Source organism: Perca flavescens, chromosome 22 (genome assembly GCF_004354835.1).
Source record: "Perca flavescens isolate YP-PL-M2 chromosome 22, PFLA_1.0, whole genome shotgun sequence".
NCBI lineage: Eukaryota > Metazoa > Chordata > Actinopteri > Perciformes > Percidae > Perca > Perca flavescens.
The window spans coordinates 20,624,234-20,643,360 of record NC_041352.1 but is presented as its reverse complement, the minus strand read 5'-3'; the positions used below and the strand labels follow the sequence as shown (position 1 = coordinate 20,643,360).

Sequence of the window (19,127 nt, the reverse complement as noted above, 5' to 3'; positions counted from 1 at the left end):
TCCCACTGAATACATTGCTTCAATAAAAGGAGCTTAAACGGGATCATTTTGAAAGCAGGTGCTTGTCTTTTTTTTTTTTCACAGGGCCTCCAGCACCTGCACGTCAACAAAACCATCCACCGCGACGTCAAAGGCAATAACATCCTGCTGACGACACATGCAGGGGTCAAACTCGTGGATTTTGGTACGCAATATGTTCCTATTTGCTTTAACACTGTCTTTTTTTTTTTTTTACTATCCTCCTCTAATCAGTGGAGATCATGTTATGGCTCTATTTAACAGAAGAGGGTCAAATCCATTACCTTCAGCCGCTTGCCAAATAAATTGTGCCACTAATTAGTTTCCTTGAGAGGTTGGAACATGTTTACACAACCCGACAAGGTGGCAGACGATTATACTTTTCCATCACTACCTATTACTTTTACATTCTCCGGCAGACAGCAGCGGACATTGTTGCTATTCACTCTGTGTTTTGCACTGATGTGCTTTTGGGTTTTCTTAACCAAATGAGGCACTCATGGCAGCACCATAGTTCTTGGATTGAAGGCTCATGATAGGCAAAGTGATTCTGACTATTTACAGGGGATGACTCACCCCTGTTTTCTTCAGTGGCTGAAAAACCAGCTGCCTGTTTTCATTACAAATAAAATCCCCGCTCAACATGTGTGTAGGTTTGCATTTAGTCTGCTAATTGCGGGCTTTTCTTAAAAGCCTTTTTCTAACCATGAAGCACAAAGTGCACACAGCTCTTATATTAGGAGGAGGAGGGGGGGGGGATGTGAAGTAGCTTATATGGAGCAGGGACACCGTTCTTCTTCCTCCTCACTAGGCTGTCAGAGAATCTCAACACCTGTTTATTGCAACCGTTTTGAAGCCTCGAGGTCTTTTAGGAATTAAAAAGTTAGAGATGTAATCCCAACTGTGCTTTCCAAAACATCTCAAAAATGTTTAGTGATGTCTACATCTGGTGATATGAGCTCCATCCTGGTTTCTGCTATTCTCTATTCTTGTGATATTTTTGGTGTTTTAATGGTCAACACAGCAAACATTTGTAACTGCACAATTAAAATGTCTTTGATAGCATTTTTTTACCACATGGTCCTTATAGTAACTCTAAAGATACAAATGACTATGGCAAATAAGATATACGTACCAGCAGGAAAACATATCTTAACACCTAAAACTAAACCTCACTCCTAACCCTCCTGATGCTAACTAAAGCCTGGCTCTTTTAATGCATTAAATGTCTAATTTCAGTTTAACATTTTTGCCTGCATCCCCCCACTTCATCTGAAACATTGGTTATGTTAAACATAGTCCCGCATTGCCAGACCTATCTCCACAGCGAGGAAGGTCTGGCTAGTCAATGCAGCATTCCGGGATGGGAGAGAAACATGCTCTGGTTTATAGGCATTTCTTTAAACCAATCACAAAATAGCCTCGGGAAGGAACTTGTTTTGGTGAAACACGTGCACCTCTGGAATTAAAATGGCTGTCGAGTGTGTTTTACTCAAAGAAAAGATAAATATAATTTGATTGTCGGTTCTAGCTCGGAGGATGTTTCCCGAATCGACCAGAGTTTAGAACGCCAACACAAAGAAAGCGGAAATAGGAGGACCTTTGGCCGAAAATGAGGGACACCCGGCGGAACCTCTGGCAGCACCGGAAGTATACCGTAAATGAAACGTCGTCGATATAGACTATGTTAAACACAGCAACTCAAAGCCAACAGTTAATACTGTATAACTAATTACTGCTTTCATTCAAAATGCTCCCAACTGAATGGTGGATCAAACTGTTGTTCACAAGGTCATCATTTCTTGAACCATGGTAATTCTAGAGATTTTTTCCCCCCAATACATTCTTTTTGCTGCTTTATACTTAGTATCAGCTGTGACAACACGGTCAAATGCTAAATTGAACCATTAATTTTGTTACATAATTGTTACAGCCTTAGTACGTACATTTATGGACTTTTCCAAACAGAACATCTCATGGTCAGTGAAAATTATATTTGGATCTTTTTGTAGCCAGCATGTGAATAATGAGCATAATGTATTTGGATCTTTTTGTAGCCAGCATGTGAATAATGAGCATAATGGTTCTTGCCTTTTACAACCCAAAAGTGAAGGAAATTATACAAACATTTGCTAATGAACAGTAACTGGTGGCGGAGAACTGGATCAGAGGATGGATCTGCACACCAGCCCAGTGTTTCCATCTACAGCCACTTGAGCTGTCCAAAGTGTCCTTGAGAAGGACACTACACTGGTAATGCATTACAAGTCAATTGGCTTGTAATGTGGCAATTATATATCTGCTGGTAAATTTCAAAACATTGAAAACATGAAACAAAGTCTAGCATCAGTCTCTATTACGGTAACATAATATAGGAAAATTAAGATATTGTCCCAGATATTTATTTAGCGATTATGCAAAAGATATCAAATGTTTCAAAGTATGAAATGTTAGGAATTTAATAGAGTTTTTGTGTTGTCTTCCTGAGTTAATATAGTTTCTGAGCAAATACAGTATCTTGCTTGTTTTAGGTCAAGTAGGTTTTTACATACATTTACACACATAATTGTGCACAAATACATCATACAAATCTGAATAATTGAAAAGCTAACACAGCAGTGATGTGGAGAAAAAAAAGCTTAACCCACACATATCTAATGTATCTAATGTTTGAGCTGCATTTGATGTGTGTGGGTTAAGCCCTGGTTTTTAGTTTGTCAGCAAATTCAAATATCAGGCATTTTCAAAGAGTATTCAGTAATGGAAAACATTGTATTATATTATCCTTAGAGTATGTATTCATCTATTCTACCTACTGCTTGATGGTAGTAGTTTCATTACAAATAAAATAAAATCGGAATCAGTAGTGTTGCAGAATAAGTACAAGCTTTCATTGTCATTACAGTTTCAAGTACATCATGAAATGCGTTAGGGTCTCACAGAAGATGTCACACATATGAGACTATTTAAAGTTATTACCATTGAGGCATCACAACCATCTAACCATTGTTGCTGTGATATAGAGATTTAGTTTGCTTTAGAACATCTTATCAAGTATTTAGCGTTTCTCTGGCTAAACCTGTAATGAATCTCTTAGACAGGAAGCATGCAGTATCTATGGATATGTACGTGAGAAGAAGTGTATTACATAAAAAAACACATTTGTTCACCATGTTGTTTAGTGAGAAGCTCCTAAAAAACAGATAGGAAAGTAATTACATTTAGAGTTGTCACATTATCACCAATAAGTAATTGCTGCATTCATTCTGACAACCTAAGAGTAATTGCTGTAAAGCAATCGGACCATCGACCACAACCAAGTCTCAACTTCAGTGTTAGCACATACGCTGCTATCTGCTCTTATCTTTTTGTTGGCTATGCAAAACAAATGTAAGTCGGGATAGAGAGTAAAATAAGAAGACAGGAATCAAATATGAACTTAACACTGAATAAATAAACTGTGGATGTCTAGGAATAGAGGTACGAATTTGAAGGTGAGCGAGCAGCTTTAGCATCACAATGTGCCTTTTAATATGAAGAACTTGAACCCTAGTGAGTGCTATGCTGTACCCTTTGTACCCTGTGAAACCAGAAAAGACAACTCACACTCACACGACATGTGAAAGGTGTCTTGATTTGCACAGATAACCTTTTTTAGCCACACTAACGGCTGAAATATCTCAACAAATATTGGATGGATTTCCATTTAATCTGGTATGGTTTCAATTATGATTTGTACCATGTGGAGTTTTGGTAGGAAATTGGAATATCAGGCATGCAACACGTACAAGATATACATCCAAATACAAAAATCTGCTCAGCTTTGCATGACACAGAGTAAATGCCATGTCATCCACCTGAGACGAATGTGGCAGTGAACTGAGCAGATAGGATGTGGACTTCTTCTGTAATCATCTGCCAATTAAGTCTTTGCCAATTAAAAAATTTGGCAGCACAGTGGAATCTCTCTCAGGCCGTGTACAGAGCCGACACTAAAAAGACTGTAACATCTTTTGTTATAGCTGGTTTGCGAGCCTTTAACATCACTGACCGTTGAACAATCAGATATTGGTGATGACGCAATCAGAAAAACAAAACAAAAACAGCTGCAGCAGTTTAGAAACAGGCCGGCGTGTATAAAAACGTGCAGAGTGACGAAAACTGCGGGGGAAAAAAGAAGCCGACTCGTGCTACACGCTGGCACTGCGTCACGCTGGCACTGCATCACGCTGGGATTAATGGTTTTTCATGTGGAGGGGTGTACGCTACACTAAGCAGCTGAAGAGATAAAGCCCCCGCAGTGACTCATCACCAGCAGAGAAACAAAATAGCAAAGAGATGGATCCAAAAAAAAGCAGTGCAAGAATGAGAGGCGCTGTTCGTTCATGAGTCTCTCATGAATATTCTAATTGACAGCGTTATCTCTGTGATGATTATTAAGTGTGGCCCACCAGGCCCATAGTCCGGGCTAATGTAGTGGAAAGAGAGGGGCTGTGAGAGCTTTAATAGGGGTCTCTTTGTGTTTCGGTATCCTCACACACTCATATATATTATGTATATTGTAGCAGACGTGTGTGTGTGTGTGTGTGTGTGTGTGTGTGTGTGTGTGTGTGTGTGTGTGTGTGTGTGTGATTGGACTATGGGTTTGTTCTCACTAATGTGGGTTCAAGTGTTTCTGTTTAGTGGTTTGGTGACAACATGCGAGTGCTCCTGTGTTCGTGCAGCCTTATGCATAAAGAAATGTCCCCTCCTGCACGTTTCTAATCCCTTTCGATTTTTTTTGCCACAGAGTCACTTTCCTCTGCATTGCTCATCTCCACCTCTGGCTTTAACCCACCAACAGCGACAGAGCAGCACTGCATTTACTGTACTGTACCGACAGTAATGAAGTCGTCGAAAACCGGGTGCCTAGAATGAGCTTTTACCAAAAAAAAACAATTGCTGATGCTGTTAGAAAATACATTTATGTTGTGTAAACCGTGCACATGTCTGCACTCGTGTCATGTTTTGAACAGACGTGGGTATTCTGTTGGTACATTTTCAGAAATTACCCCTTTGCGTTCCCAAAGCTCTGATGCTGCAAGTCTGACTGCTAAAAGACATTCTACACAATATGAAAAGAGTTAGATTTTGTGTGCTTCAGATTCAGGTAAAATAAGTCACAACATGCTGTGCAGGACAAAGACATTATTCTGCAACAGCACGTCGTGCCTCAGAAGATCACCTTTTTATTTGTAGCTAGCCGCTATTGTCTCGAGGCTGTGCTTTTGTCCTGGTTGCTGCTTCAGCTGAGCCAGCCCTGGGATACATTACAGTGTTGTGTAACACTGATTTGTCTGGACTGGACTGAAGTCACAATTGTGGGTCAGCATATTCCTTGTCAGACTTTGTACCGCACGATGAACACACACACAGAAAGACACACATGTCCTCTCTGTCTCTCTGCAGTCTCATTTGTGCTGAATGTATTTATGTCTGACTTGATATTTGCAACATGGCTTTGTCCTATTTTTATATTGACAGATAAAGCTAACATGCTCGTGGATCGCTTGAATTCATAATAGCTTGTTTTGAGAGACGGTGAAATGTTGTCTCCAGCTGCCAACGCCTGTTTACAGCTGAATTGTATTTAAATGCTGCTCTTGAAATGCCCAGCACTATCACCTGCAGTCACACAATAATTTGTTATTCAAAGCAATCCATCATTTGAAGGAACAAAAACATTGCAGCTTGATGGCTCCGTGTGTATGTTTTTTTGTTGTTGTCTTTTTTTCTCCTTGTGACTATAGTGACAGCTCTGTCAGTGAGAAAGCTCTGAGATCCATTCAGTCCCATTTCAGTTTAGCAGCACCCAGCTGTTTACTGTTCACTATTTCCCTCTTCACAGATCATCACTTTTAACAGCCGGTCTGATGTCTGTAAGGATACAAAAAACACATGTCAAGGAAGTTTCTAGGATCGTGCAAATTGTCTCCCCTGAGCGCACGTCCTGAGAGCGAGGCTACAGTGTCTAAGCTGTGTATTCTCTTCCGTGCAGGTGTTTCAGCCCAGCTGACGAATACCCGTCTGAGGAGGAACACCTCTGTGGGAACTCCCTTCTGGATGGCTCCGGAGGTACAGTAAAACTGGCTTATAAACACTCCCGCAGCCTCGTCTCTTTCCACTACATTAGCCTGGAGCAGATCCCAGTGGGCCACAGTTAATAATCATCAAAGAGATAACACTGTCAAATACAATGTGCATTAAAAAAAAAAATGGAATGGACGGCCTCCATCATTTGGCTCCTGTCTAATCGTAGCTCAGTGCACTAGCAGTTCATATACCCTCTATGGTTACATCGTGAAATGATCCCCTCATATTCCCTCGCTTTTTATGGTAGGTTAATGTAACTTTCTCCTCCATAAAGGTGGCACACAAATGGAAAAAAAGGCCACACTCTCAGACAAAGCTGTTTTTAGAATGAGCAAAAAGCATCACCTGACGTCTTGACTGTGCAGTGAAATGATTAAATGTTAAGAAGGTTCAGCAACAACTTGAAACGGTAACAATTTACAGCATGCTGAGAGCTAACTTGTAGAGCAGAGGCATGTTTGTGGTTATCAAACAGACAGCCTTTATTTAGATTATATTTCATTGAACTGAAGCCACAACACTTCAGGAAAACCTCAACACGTACTAGAGGCATACCATAACCACTCGTCTGCCCACTTTAACCTCAACGATTACATGAACCACCTTTGTAGGGATAAGATAGGTAAACTTATACTTTTCTACATCCATCGCTTATATAATATTTGCATGCTGTGCAAATTGTGCATTAGAATATACATGACGTGTCCACTCTGTACTCAAGGATTTTAATCTCATTTGTGTAAAATGTACGTCAAAGTACCTCAGATGGACTCTCTAGACTAGAAAGTCTTTGGTTGAAAAGTTTATTGATGTCAGGAGTGTGATTTGTAAACACGGACCTACACTATTATTATTACAAGAACCAAACGATTTTTACTGACTTTTCGGAGGTTTTTTTTTCTGGATAATATACAGTATTGCATTTACACAGACACGGTCTTACCTACTTTCTCAAGAAGATCTGGTTATGTAACTTTGAGTTGTGGGGTAAGTTGTGTTGCATCTACACAATGTTATACATTTCGGGGTAAGCTTTATTGTTATTGAATTTATTGATTGATGATTTAGGCTGTTTTAAGAGTATACATTTGGCTTTTGGGGGGATATTTTTTGCCAAATAGTTATGAAGAAGGAATTTAACATAAATGTTTTTGTGTGTTCCGTATGCTTGTAATGTAAAGGTATGATAGAATCGTGTGTGTGTGTGTGTGTGTGTGTGTGTGTGTGTGTGTGTGTGTGTGTGTGTGTGTGTGTGTGTGTGTGTGTGTGTGTGTGTGTGTGTGTGTGTGTGTGTGTGTGTGTGTGTGTGTGTGTGTGTGTGTGTGTGTGTGTGTGTGTGTGTGCGCGCGCGCGCATGTGTGGGCGCGTACACTTGTGTTTCAGGATGTCTTATTAGTGATCTGGTAATGATTTGGTTGTGTACATAATGATATGCCTATTGGGGATTGTGAATACAATGATGGTGAACGTGTGTTTGTGTGTATGCATTTGTGTGTGGTATACATGCCTCCCGCTCAGAGATGATTCATATTCATATATTCCATGTTACCCTAAGGACAATGATGATAGACTGTGAGTGTGCGTGCTTTTGTGTGTGCACACTATATTGCCCACAGCAGATGATGATGAGACTTTGGCTGAGCTCTGTTACACTCTATATTCGGTTCCTTTGATATCTTAATATACATTTTGCCCTCTTACCTGTTTGTTTAATAAATGGCGTGCGTGCATGGGCTGACAAAATAACAAAAATCCACTAACAACACAAATATTGGCTCTCTAATAGGAAAGTAGGCCCAAAACTTTTCAACTTTAGTCCAGAAGTATGTACTGTACAACAGGATATCAGACCTATCATCTGATCTTCTGCGTTTAGGGATAAAGGGAGTAGAGGTTTCCTTAATACTGCTTATACTAATTTGAATTGGCATACTATAACATGATTGATATATGTAGCTGTTTTTGTAAATCTTTAACAATATATTGTTTGTTACATTACTTTGCCCTTCGTCTGCTGTAGGTAATAGCATGTGAGCAGCAGCTGGACTCAACCTACGATGCTCGTTGTGATGTCTGGTCACTCGGCATCACCGCCATAGAGCTGGGAGATGGAGACCCACCCCTCTCCGAACTCCACCCAATGAGAGCCCTTTTCAAAATACCCAGGTGAGCCTCCATCACACCTACGCAACAATCTATCATCACTATCAGGGGACTGTGACCTTGACCTTGCCACCGTCAATGTAAGTGTATTTTACTGTTCTGAATTAATACTCCACACCCTGGTGCTGATCATGTTCTAGCTTGAAGGTGCTAACCAGTTAGCCACTGTGCTGCCCTGGATGTGTTTATGTAAAAGAAAAGTCCATACTGTAGTTGCTGATATTCTGCCTTCATAAAACTTGAACTTGAACTAGGAGGTTGCACAGAATTTTAAATGTTTGAAATAAGTTTGATTCACAAGTAAATGTCTTTGACTTGACTTATGTTTTACTGAATGCCCCTCCAAAGTGACCGTTAGCCTACACATAACTGTGTGTTTGGAGACAGCCCTATTTATATGTATTACTTGCAGCCTGCGTTTCTCCCTTATGTTGATATAAATGATTAATGATGGTGTCAAAGTAATGTAACAACAGTGTCTTTATCCTTTTGGCATCCTGCGTGTTTCTCACTGTGAAGAACATGAACGTGGGGACTTCTTAATCACAATTTATGAACTGAGAAGGAACTGAAGCAGGAATATATTATACAGTAAGCTGGTACCAACTGGCCACAGTAGACCAAGCAAGTATAGTTTGAATATATCATTTACAGTAATATTTTAGAAGACAGTACATTTATTCTATAGTTGCAAATTATATGTAATTATAAAACATAATCCCACCATTTTCATATGACATAAAGTTCATGAAATTGTTCTTATCCTTCAAATAAAACCAAACAGTGATGGAAGACATAAAACAAAACTTTTTGCACTTACATGTGTCTTTTCTGAAGATACGTTCTTTTTCTATGTGATTCTTGCTGTTCCGAGTTTGTACCCTCATGGTTGAATGCACTTATTGGAAGTCGCTTTGGATAAATCTGATCCTTTACTTCAGCAAAAGTAGTCACCACAGTTTCAGTTACTTTATATACTGCTGGGTAGCTTAATCTATATACAATATATCAGAATTTATTAGTTGATTTACATCTTGTGCCAACAATCTGACTAAGTAACTTGTAACTAAAGCTGTAACGTCAATGTAATGGCCTAAGAAGTACAATATTTGCCTTCAAAATGTAGTGTGGTAGAAGTATAAAGTAGCATAAAATGGAAATACCCGAGTACCTCAAAATTGTACTTTAATATAGTATTTGAGTAAATGTACTTGGTTACATTGCATCACTGCTGTTTTTTAAAGGCCTGGAAAAAAAGACAATGGTTTTACACAACCTACTTACACAACCAAGTAGATTCTTTTAGTCACTGCACTGGTGCAGACTGTCAGAATGTGAAGACCGGGTATTGCTGCAACACTGCAGTGCAGAAAAGCTATCTCCTGCTCCCCAACACAGTGATTTGATTCTCTATACAGACTCGCCAGACAAAGTACTGTCTTTTCATTTCAAATGGCTTTTTTCTGCTCGCAACTCCCCCCCCGGCACTGATCCCATTCATCCTGTGGGTGGAGGCTGAGAGCACAGCCATCCTCTTCTCATCGGTGTGTTCTGTGGGCTGAAGGTGAAAAGTAATTGTTTATCGTCTCCTGATTCCAGTGTGAGTGCTGCATAAGCATTTACTGTCACTGTCATCTGAACGGCGCAGCACTTTGTCCATCGGTGCCCTGAAACACTGTGCTTTCACGCACACACACACACACACACACACACACACACACACACACACACACACACACACACACACACACACACACACACACACACACATATCAGACAGCTCCTGTGACATAGCTGTCCTGTGTGTTTGCTCTGGGGGTCGTGCTCCACAGGAGACATCACACAGCTTCCTCAGAATCTATGTGACTGCTGCAGCCAGAGCTTCAGGCTGTCTGTTCACACTCCTCACTTCCCTCCTCTCACTACTCTGGGTTCACTCAACAAGCAGTCTTGGGGAACAAGCCACGCTAAGGGCATTGATTCCACCACATCCTTTCATTTTTTAATTTAGGGTAGCTTAAACAGTATCAAATAGAAAGAAAAGATCATCAAGGCCAACCCTCATTGTCATGTGTTTTTCTACAATGCCTGAATACATTTGTTATTGCTGTTGTTTACAGTATACTGTAGTTTCTAACTGTAATTTTACCATAAAGCTAGACACAATACAATATAATACAGTACAGTAAAACACAATCCAATGCAGTGTTCCTGCAGCAAATTCTACCTTTCTGAGGCTCGATACAGTAATTGTTTTAGTTAGTAACTGCAGTAGTAGGCACCAGTAGCAAGTGTAGCTTCTCATAAACATTACATTCACATTAATCCATATTTATCTACAAGTTTTCAAATATCTACTGTATGTGTTCATTTGTGAACATATAACAAGTCTACATATATACAGTACTATGTCTTAGAGCTGTATATGGATATGGAGAAAATCAAATATCACAATATTTTTGACCAAATACATCAATGTCGATATTGCGGCGATATTGTAGGGTTGACTATTGGTGCTTTCACATAATAGTTGCACAATGAGACTTTCGATAACTAATCATCAAGGATGTCAACTAACCACTGAGGGGTTAAAGGCAAATAATAGAACAGCTCCAACAGTCTGTTAAGTTCAGAAAATAACATCACTTACTCACTTTCTGTAATGTAGCCTTGAAAACCAGATAAAGACAACGCTTGTGTCATATCACCATATCGTGATATCCAAAATGTAAGACGATATCTAGTCTCATATATCAATATAATATCGATATATTACCCAGTCTTACTATGTCTACATGGTTTATTATTCAACAGACAGCCTATATATTCTTTTGCACATTCACCACATAACCTCAAAATACAAATATATTGCACCTGAAAAATAAACCATATACACCAACACAAGTAGGACTCTGACTTTGACTTGAAAGACGTGGACAGATTGGGATGACGGTGTATGTGCAGAAGTCAAATCCCTGCTCAAAGCGTCAGTCTCTGGAGCAGGTTAAAGATTAAAAGTGCTCTTCTAATTATGCACACGTGTAAAGATTTAGGCATTATCCTTCATGGAGTGCAAAAGAGAAGACTTGAATTTGCCTCAAATACTAGGATAGGATGCAGTGGTTAAATACAAAGGTTACTTGAGTAAGAGAGGGTATAAACAGGTTACTAGGATAAAATCACATCCTCATATTTGTATCCAGGGAATTAAAAACTCTAAATAGTTCTAATTTAAGTGTGACTCTTTGTCTCCACAAGAACCTGTTTGTCTTTGTGATAAGAAACACACTTTAATAGTCGCAGAATTACCAGAACAGACTCCAAATAAAGGTCTCATGCATTTGCTGTCTATATTGGGTGTGTTGCATGATAAACAGGAGATGCATGTCCCCTCATTAGACCAATTTATCACTGTCAGAGCAAACGTGAAAAAGGCCCAGTACATTAGCAGGCAGCATTGACTTCCCCACCACTTGCCAGGAACCCTCTTGTAAAAAGTTACTTAAAGCAGAACGAGGAATTATTGCAAATTATCTCAGTTGTTTGCAGACTGTGAGGCCTTGTTACACTTGACCCTTTAACGACGTGTGTCTGTTTGAATGAGATTTTTTACAGGAGAAACCGTACATTTTTAAGATCTGGTTATATATTTGATAGCCAGTGTTACTTTTTTTTTTTTTTTTTAAGATTATTTCTTGGGCATTTTAGGCCTTTATTTGACAGGACAGTTGAAGACATGAAAGGGGAGAGAGAGAGGGGAAATGACATGCAGCAAAGGGCCGCAGGTCGGAGTCGAACCCGGGCCCACTGCGTCGAGGAGTAAACCTTTATATATGGGCACCCACTCTACCAACTGAGCTAACCAGGCGGATGGCCAGTGTTACTGACTACTGATTTTATGTCATAAAATCAGCTATATCTTGCTTCATGCCACAGCAGAAACGCCTTTGTATGTTCTCAATGTCAAATAGTCAAGACTTCAGTCCACCGTTACACTCTGTGCCTCAGCCTTTTGTTCGCCGACCCTTCTGCGTAAATCCCATCTCATCTTATCTTTTTCATTTATCTTTCCAATTCTCTTCTTTAACAGAAATCCTCCACCTACTCTCCACCAGCCGGAGCTCTGGTCAGACGAATTTAATAACTTCATCTGCAAGTGAGTGTGGATGCCAGTGTGTTTGTTACGCCTCTGTGAATAATAAATATTTACACTGATCGTACATGTCCAGGCACACTTTGAATATAAATCCAAGGAATGTATTGCACTCCTCCTCCCTCTACCTTTTCTTCTTCCTCCCCTCAGATGTCTGATTAAGGACTTTGAGCTGAGACCAAATGTGCTAGACCTGCTCCAGCATGTGTTCATCAAACAGATTGTTGACAGAGAGAAAATACTGCAGAAACAGTTAATTGAACTCATTGATCTCAACCAACAAATCGGAGTCGTTGATAAAACAAGGTACTGTCGGAACAGTATTTGCATGTGTTCCCTTTCCAAAATGTCCCATTTCTACGTGTATCTGTGTTCAGAGTTGCACTACTCAAAATTGTCTAGCAGTGTGAACAGAATACTCACACACCATACAAATTGGTTGATAGATTTAGCTATAAAACCCAAGATAAACTTAAAAGTCTGCAAGCCTTCCTGTCAGTGGGTTTGACATGTTAGGCTGCAGTTTAGCTTTTGCAGACAGAATAATCCAAATTACCCTTCTTGCTGGATGTTTAACAAGCCCTGTCACTCTCACATAAACAACAGCTCACTCCTGCTCCAGCTTCACTCGAGGTGCAGGCTGCACAGTGTGTGTCACATAAGTCAAAATGTTGGCCCAGAAAGTGTGAATTACCCGAACGGTCGTAAAACGTTAATCTTATTTTTGTTGTTTAAGCCATCATGGAAAGACAGACAGGAGCACAGACAGTAATGACAGGTAACAAATACCTAAATGACCTTAATGCCGCAGTAGGAGTAGATGATAATTGGCTTTTTCTTTTGTCCAGTCAGAGCTTGTTGTAGTTGTGAACAACACATGTATTTGCAGTCAACTACATGGGTTGATTATTAGATTGGTTATATGCTGCCACCCCGCCATTGTAAACATTGTTGTCTATCTAATGATTCATGTTGTTGTCATTTTGTTTTCCTTTTCGTTTTGAACTGTCCTGTCATTTACTACAGCAGTTAATGAGCTCCAGACCTCACCAGCTATCATCATTAACTTACCCTTTATTTCACCTTTATTTTTAAAGGGCAAGTCATTAAGAACAGGTTCTTATTTACAATGGAGACCTGACAAGTGGCAAAGCCTCTTAGGGAAAAGGGAAGGAGGCATAGAAAGATAAAAAAAATTATATTAGAAATACATACAGTTTAAATGACATAAAATACAATGGGAAATGACCACCATTATCAACTAAATAATGGCTGGTAATCAGACATAATCAAACTTATTCCGAAACCGTGAACTGTAATGAGGTATTCCTAAAATCCACAGTCTTTTATAACAAGGTTCTGCTTAGCGTTAAAACTAGTGCTGTCATCTTAAGTGCAGCACTGAATTTGCTGGCATTTTGATAATTCCAGATTTCTTTTAGCTATTATTTAAAAGTATTTGTCACTTTAAACAGAGCAGACACAAGCCATCAAGTTCAGAAGTCATGTCATTTTGAGTAAATATGTTAAATGATTGAGGCCTCCCGGTACAACTGGTACAATTTCCCTACTATGTTGAGTTTGTAAAAGGGTAAATACATCAATGAATGATCTGGTCTGTTGGTTTATTGCCGAGCAGAAAAGAAAGATACTTGAAAGGTGTGAGGTAGCCAGTAAAAATGGGACTGAAGAGGCAGATTTGACATTTATCAAGATGTGGTTTAAGTGTATTTCATTTAGCTTTTGGCCTCCTACACCTAGTAAAAACCACCATTTAGTCTCAGGAGTCCAGCAGGAGAAAAGGGAACTGCATACTGATGGGTGCCATAGTTCAGAATTAATGCTTTGGGGTAGAACATTTATTTACTATATTTATATTTAGATCTTTATCAAGTCAAAGCTTTGATCATATTTACTTTGTTTAGGGTTTGTTTTAAGTGAAGAGATGTACCACTTTCCTTGAGCAAATACCATTGGCGGCACAGTGCACTGCTACAGTATGTGCTCATAATGCATTGGATTGGAATTTAGATTAGCTATATTGTCATGTTTACATTACTGTACGTTCATTGCTCAGTGAAAGTTGGTTGTGGGTTTTGTGAGTTCTAGGCATGAACGCATCCACACTAAAAGAGGAGGCCACATGAAGACACAGACTGACCCCGATGAGGTGGAGGACCTCGCCACCCTAGAAGTTCTGGATGAGGTGAGAAAGTCGCCAGTCTGATCGTTGACATAACTATATATCTCAATAACAAAACAATAATGATAGTAGTGAATATTGCCTCCGAAGTTTGCTATTGGTACTATAAAATATGTATACAGACACAATCTAAGGCCATTTTTTTCCCTCCACTGTTAACTAGAACATTCAGCAACATTTTCCCTAAACACGTATGCTGTGAGTGAGAAGTGCACTGCAGCATCTTTTACACAAATAAAATTTAGAGCAATTTATCATATCTGAGCACTGCATTGACGTATTGAATGATACAATCAGTCTCAGTTGCCAGCGGATATTTCCACCCATCCCTCAAGTTGAGGAGCTCTGCTGGTATGAGGGAGGTAGCGCTGCCCTGCTGTTGTTGATGTACCTGTCTTGGCTGTGTGAAGAAGACAGGAGAATGAATCACCGTATGACGTGGAGATAATACATTGACGCAGCAGGCGTCACCGGCCTTGACTTGAGTTAGGACATAAGCTAATAAACTGCTTGTTATCTCTCATAATATGGTTCTGACAATATAAATTTGTGGAGGAGACATTTTTTGCCTGTTGTGTGAATCTTTTTCAGAACACGGTCACAGAGCAGCTCCAGACTCGCTATGGACGAGATCAAATCTACACGTATGTTGGAGACATCCTCATCGCAGTCAATCCTTTCCATAAGATGGAGATTTACACATCCCAGGTCGGTGCACATAGGCATACTGTGTGTTTCTTTAACGCAATTGTGCTCATACATTTGGTCAATAATGCACTGAATGTAGCCTAGCATGTCTCATTAGCGCCTCTGCAGTTCTTCAGTCGGCTGCATCGCATTTAGCTGCGCACGCACACAAACAAACAAACAAACAAACAAACACACACACACACACACACACACACACACACACACACTGCTCCTGCTTCTCTACCTCTGCCATACCTCACTGACTGTATTTTCCTCTTCATCATGTTTTTTTATTTGCCTCAAGTTTGTAGCTATTTTTCATTCCTCTCCTCCCAGAACAAAAGTAGAATGTGTTGAATGGCAAGACTAGGATGTTTATTTTCTTCCACATTATATCTACATTATGGTATCCATTACATTCATATGCATGCTTTAAATTCTCTTTTTCTTTTCAATGCCAACCCATCTCTTCATAGTACACCAAGATGTACATAGGGGCTAAGCGTACAGTTAACCCACCGCACATCTTCGCTGTGGCCGATATCGCCTACCAGTCCATGGTGTCGTACAATGCAGACCAGGTAATGTAGAAGTACTCAATTATTATTTTATAGCACCCTGAGTGCTGAAAGTAGCTTTTACGATTCATCAATCATCAAAATAGTTGCCGATTAATTTAATAGTTGACAACTAAGCGATTAATCTGTGCCGCTCTAGTTTAGTTGGTAATAGTGATGAAGTAGTTCTGGTAGTATTTGTATGAGGAGGTGTAGGTTGAGCAATATGAGTAGCATCATTAGGGTTTTTTATTATTACATTTATTATTATTTTATTTTGAATGTCAGTGAGGGGTCGTAAATATTTCGACAATCTTTGTGTCTTCCTGTGTACAGTGTGTTGTGATCAGTGGGGAAAGTGGAGCTGGGAAAACAGAGAGTGCTCATCTGTTGGTACAGCAGCTGACAGTACTTGGCAAGGTGAGTCATACAGTAAATACAACGTTTAATTAACATTGCACTGAAATGCAACATTAATGTCCTTCCCATTTGACTCTAAAAGGGAATAATTATGACTGATGAAAACTTACAAACCACTTAAAAGGATAAATAATTTGATCGATGAGTCTCAGACCACCAGGCCAACTTTTACCCAAAATAGTTTGACAGTTTTGATCTGTGCAACAGCTGTGTGTCCTGAACTGAGAACCTGCACATCTGCAACCCACTGTGAATATGAGTGTGAGCTAAATACTCTTCACATCCTATGATCAGTTGATTTGAGGTTCCAGCTGAGGCCAGTCAGGATTTGCGACCACATTGAAAAGAAAGATCCTGAAATGAAATAAACAGTGGCAGTGACACTTTTGATGGAAATAACATGAATAGAAAGGCACACAGCAGAAATGTATGCACCATTTCTTGACAATAGCACTATTACTTCCACTATATTAATTTCCCAGTTACTTATCCGGAATAATGTTTTATTCAGGCCAATAATCAGACGCTCCAGGAGAAGATCCTTCTCGTTAACAGCCTGGTGGAAGCATTTGGAAACGCCTGCACCGTCATCAATGACAACTCCAGCCGCTTTGGCAAGTACCTGGAGATGAAGTTCACCTGCGGAGGAACAGTGGTCGGAGCGCAGATATCCGAGTACCTGCTGGAGAAATCCAGGGTCATCCACCAGGCAGTGTAAATATCACTTTCTTCATTCGTTGTAATTATTGTACAATGTAAGCAACCTCATGACACTTACTGTTATAACCTTCATTTGACGATGACATTCATAGAAATTGAAATCATGTCTCCGTACCTTTTCTGAAAGAACATTTCAGGAGCAAGGTTTTTTTTCCTGCCTGCTGGTTAGGGATCAGTGCGTAATAGACTCTGTCTCTCTTCCTTTCACCTCTATACTTCCATCTGAAAACAGTGGCATTTGCCTTCAGCCTGCACTTTAATCAATCCTTCTTTCCTTCGTATCATGTGTCTGGGGAGTGGACCAGGTCAAGTGGAGGGGCTAGCTTATTTCCTGTTTGATCAAAGATTCTGGTCTTGCAAGTGTCCTTTGTGGAGCTTCAAAGGCAGACTTGAGTATTTCATTAGAAAGCAGACACCCGGTTCAGAGGGTTTGATTTGGCTGCAAGCATTGTGTGTAGCTACACTTTTCTGTAGCCTGTTATTGGATACTAATTTGGGGGAAAATAGCAAACAAGGTGAATTCAAGTTGGCAGACAAAGCAGAGTTACAGGAGACATCGTACAGCTGTTTTCTGTCACCTTAAACTGACAAAATGTATTAAAATGTTTATTAGACAAGTCAAAAGTATAAATATATCCATAAATAATTTTGTAAGTTATATAAATGAAGTGTAAAAAGAATAGTTTTTTCCTTTTCTTCCAATTGGTTGATAACAGAAATTAAAACTTAATTTAACTACTTGGCTTAAGCACATTTTTCTCATACACCAGCCAGTGCACTTAATCCTCCATACAGTACTGCATGCATACTAATAGTATCACTGTATAAACTCCTTAAAAGCATTTTAGTCGGCAAGCTACCTAATTGGTGTATTGAATTATATTTCTGACATGTCTGATAACCGTTTACTACATTTAGTCCGTTTTGGGACTCCATAGAGTACTTGCACTAAACTAGTGAACTCATCTTTGTGGGTAAAATCATTGGAAAACATCCTTTCAAAACAAATTAGGAGAACTATTCTGCCTTGTCAGAGGTACATGCACTGTCTGTGCTTTTTAGCTGTAAGCATGCTTTGTTTCTCCCTTATGTATTGGGTTACCATAGCCTGGGAAAACCCTGACGAACTTCCGGCAAATTTGACATTTAGTCAGTCTGGCCAAGAGCCCATTCAATGTTTATGAAGGAAGTAGCATGTCCCAATTGTTTGCATAATGCATGCAACAGAACACACTTTGTAAGGGCAGCTGCAGTACGTACCAAAAATAAAAATGAAAAAGTATGCAAAAGCAGCAATAGTCTTATGCAAAGTAAGAGTGACATTCATCAAATGAGTAACAGGACTGAGATTACATGCTTTTAAGACCTTTTCTGAGCAGTCAAGTGTTTGTGTGTTTCTACAGAGGGGAGAGGAACTTCCACATCTTCTACTACATTTATGCTGGCCTGGCTGACAGGAAGAAACTAGCCCACTACAAGCTCTCTGACAGCAAAACACCTAAGTAGGTTTGACATTCCTTAGCCCTTCTCCTAAACACTGTTATTTCCTACTCACACGCTGCAAACATCCTACTTCCTGAGACCCCGATCCTGATCTCTGCATTTCCTTTTTGATCTGCAGGTATCTGTGTAATGAGCACATTAAATTAGGGCCTGACATAGTGAGCAACACCTTCTACAAGGAGCAGTTTGATGCAGTCGAGCAGTGTTTCAAAGTCATTGGATTCACCCTGGAGGTAAAAACTACTGCATTAATTATTGGCCAAAAAGATGAAAGTGGTTTCACAGCACAACTTATCCTATCCTAACATTATAGACAAGTTTCACACTCCTGTATTATATATGTAATGTATGAAAGTCAGTGTGTAACTAAAATACAACATTAAAGCAATTATACTAACAAGTAAGCTCTCAAAACATAAATGCATAAAATTTAAATCTAGTGTATTAGTAGTTCTTAAGGTCCACTACATGGATGATGGAGCATGAAGCTGCAGGCACATGTAGGCAGTCAGCTGTTGGCATTGTGAAGGCTAATGAGGCCCAAAGAACTGATTGCCTCTGGGATCTG

At 39.7% G+C, this 19,127-nt stretch overlaps 1 protein-coding gene across 8 annotated transcripts in view; it reads left to right on the top strand.

Moving 5' to 3' along the window:
- myo3a (myosin IIIA) overlaps window positions 1–19,127 on the top strand; it is a 71,137-nt gene that overhangs the window by 26,845 nt on the left and 25,165 nt on the right. For 5 of the 8 annotated variants that reach the window (XM_028568989.1, XM_028568987.1, XM_028568992.1 and 2 more), the window contains 12 exons: window positions 85–184; window positions 6,056–6,132; window positions 8,171–8,316; window positions 12,404–12,469; window positions 12,617–12,772; window positions 14,570–14,672; window positions 15,261–15,377; window positions 15,836–15,940; window positions 16,253–16,336; window positions 16,848–17,050; window positions 18,460–18,558; window positions 18,678–18,792. In XM_028568989.1, coding sequence (XP_028424790.1) covers window positions 85–184; window positions 6,056–6,132; window positions 8,171–8,316; window positions 12,404–12,469; window positions 12,617–12,772; window positions 14,570–14,672; window positions 15,261–15,377; window positions 15,836–15,940; window positions 16,253–16,336; window positions 16,848–17,050; window positions 18,460–18,558; window positions 18,678–18,792 — 1,371 coding nt within the window. Of the gene's footprint in view, window positions 1–84; window positions 185–6,055; window positions 6,133–8,170; window positions 8,317–12,403; window positions 12,470–12,616; window positions 12,773–13,202; window positions 13,245–14,569; window positions 14,673–15,260; window positions 15,378–15,835; window positions 15,941–16,252; window positions 16,337–16,847; window positions 17,051–18,459; window positions 18,559–18,677; window positions 18,793–19,127 lie in introns of all 8 variants that reach the window. The other 3 variants (XM_028568994.1, XM_028568988.1, XM_028568993.1) reach the window with 3 other exon arrangements.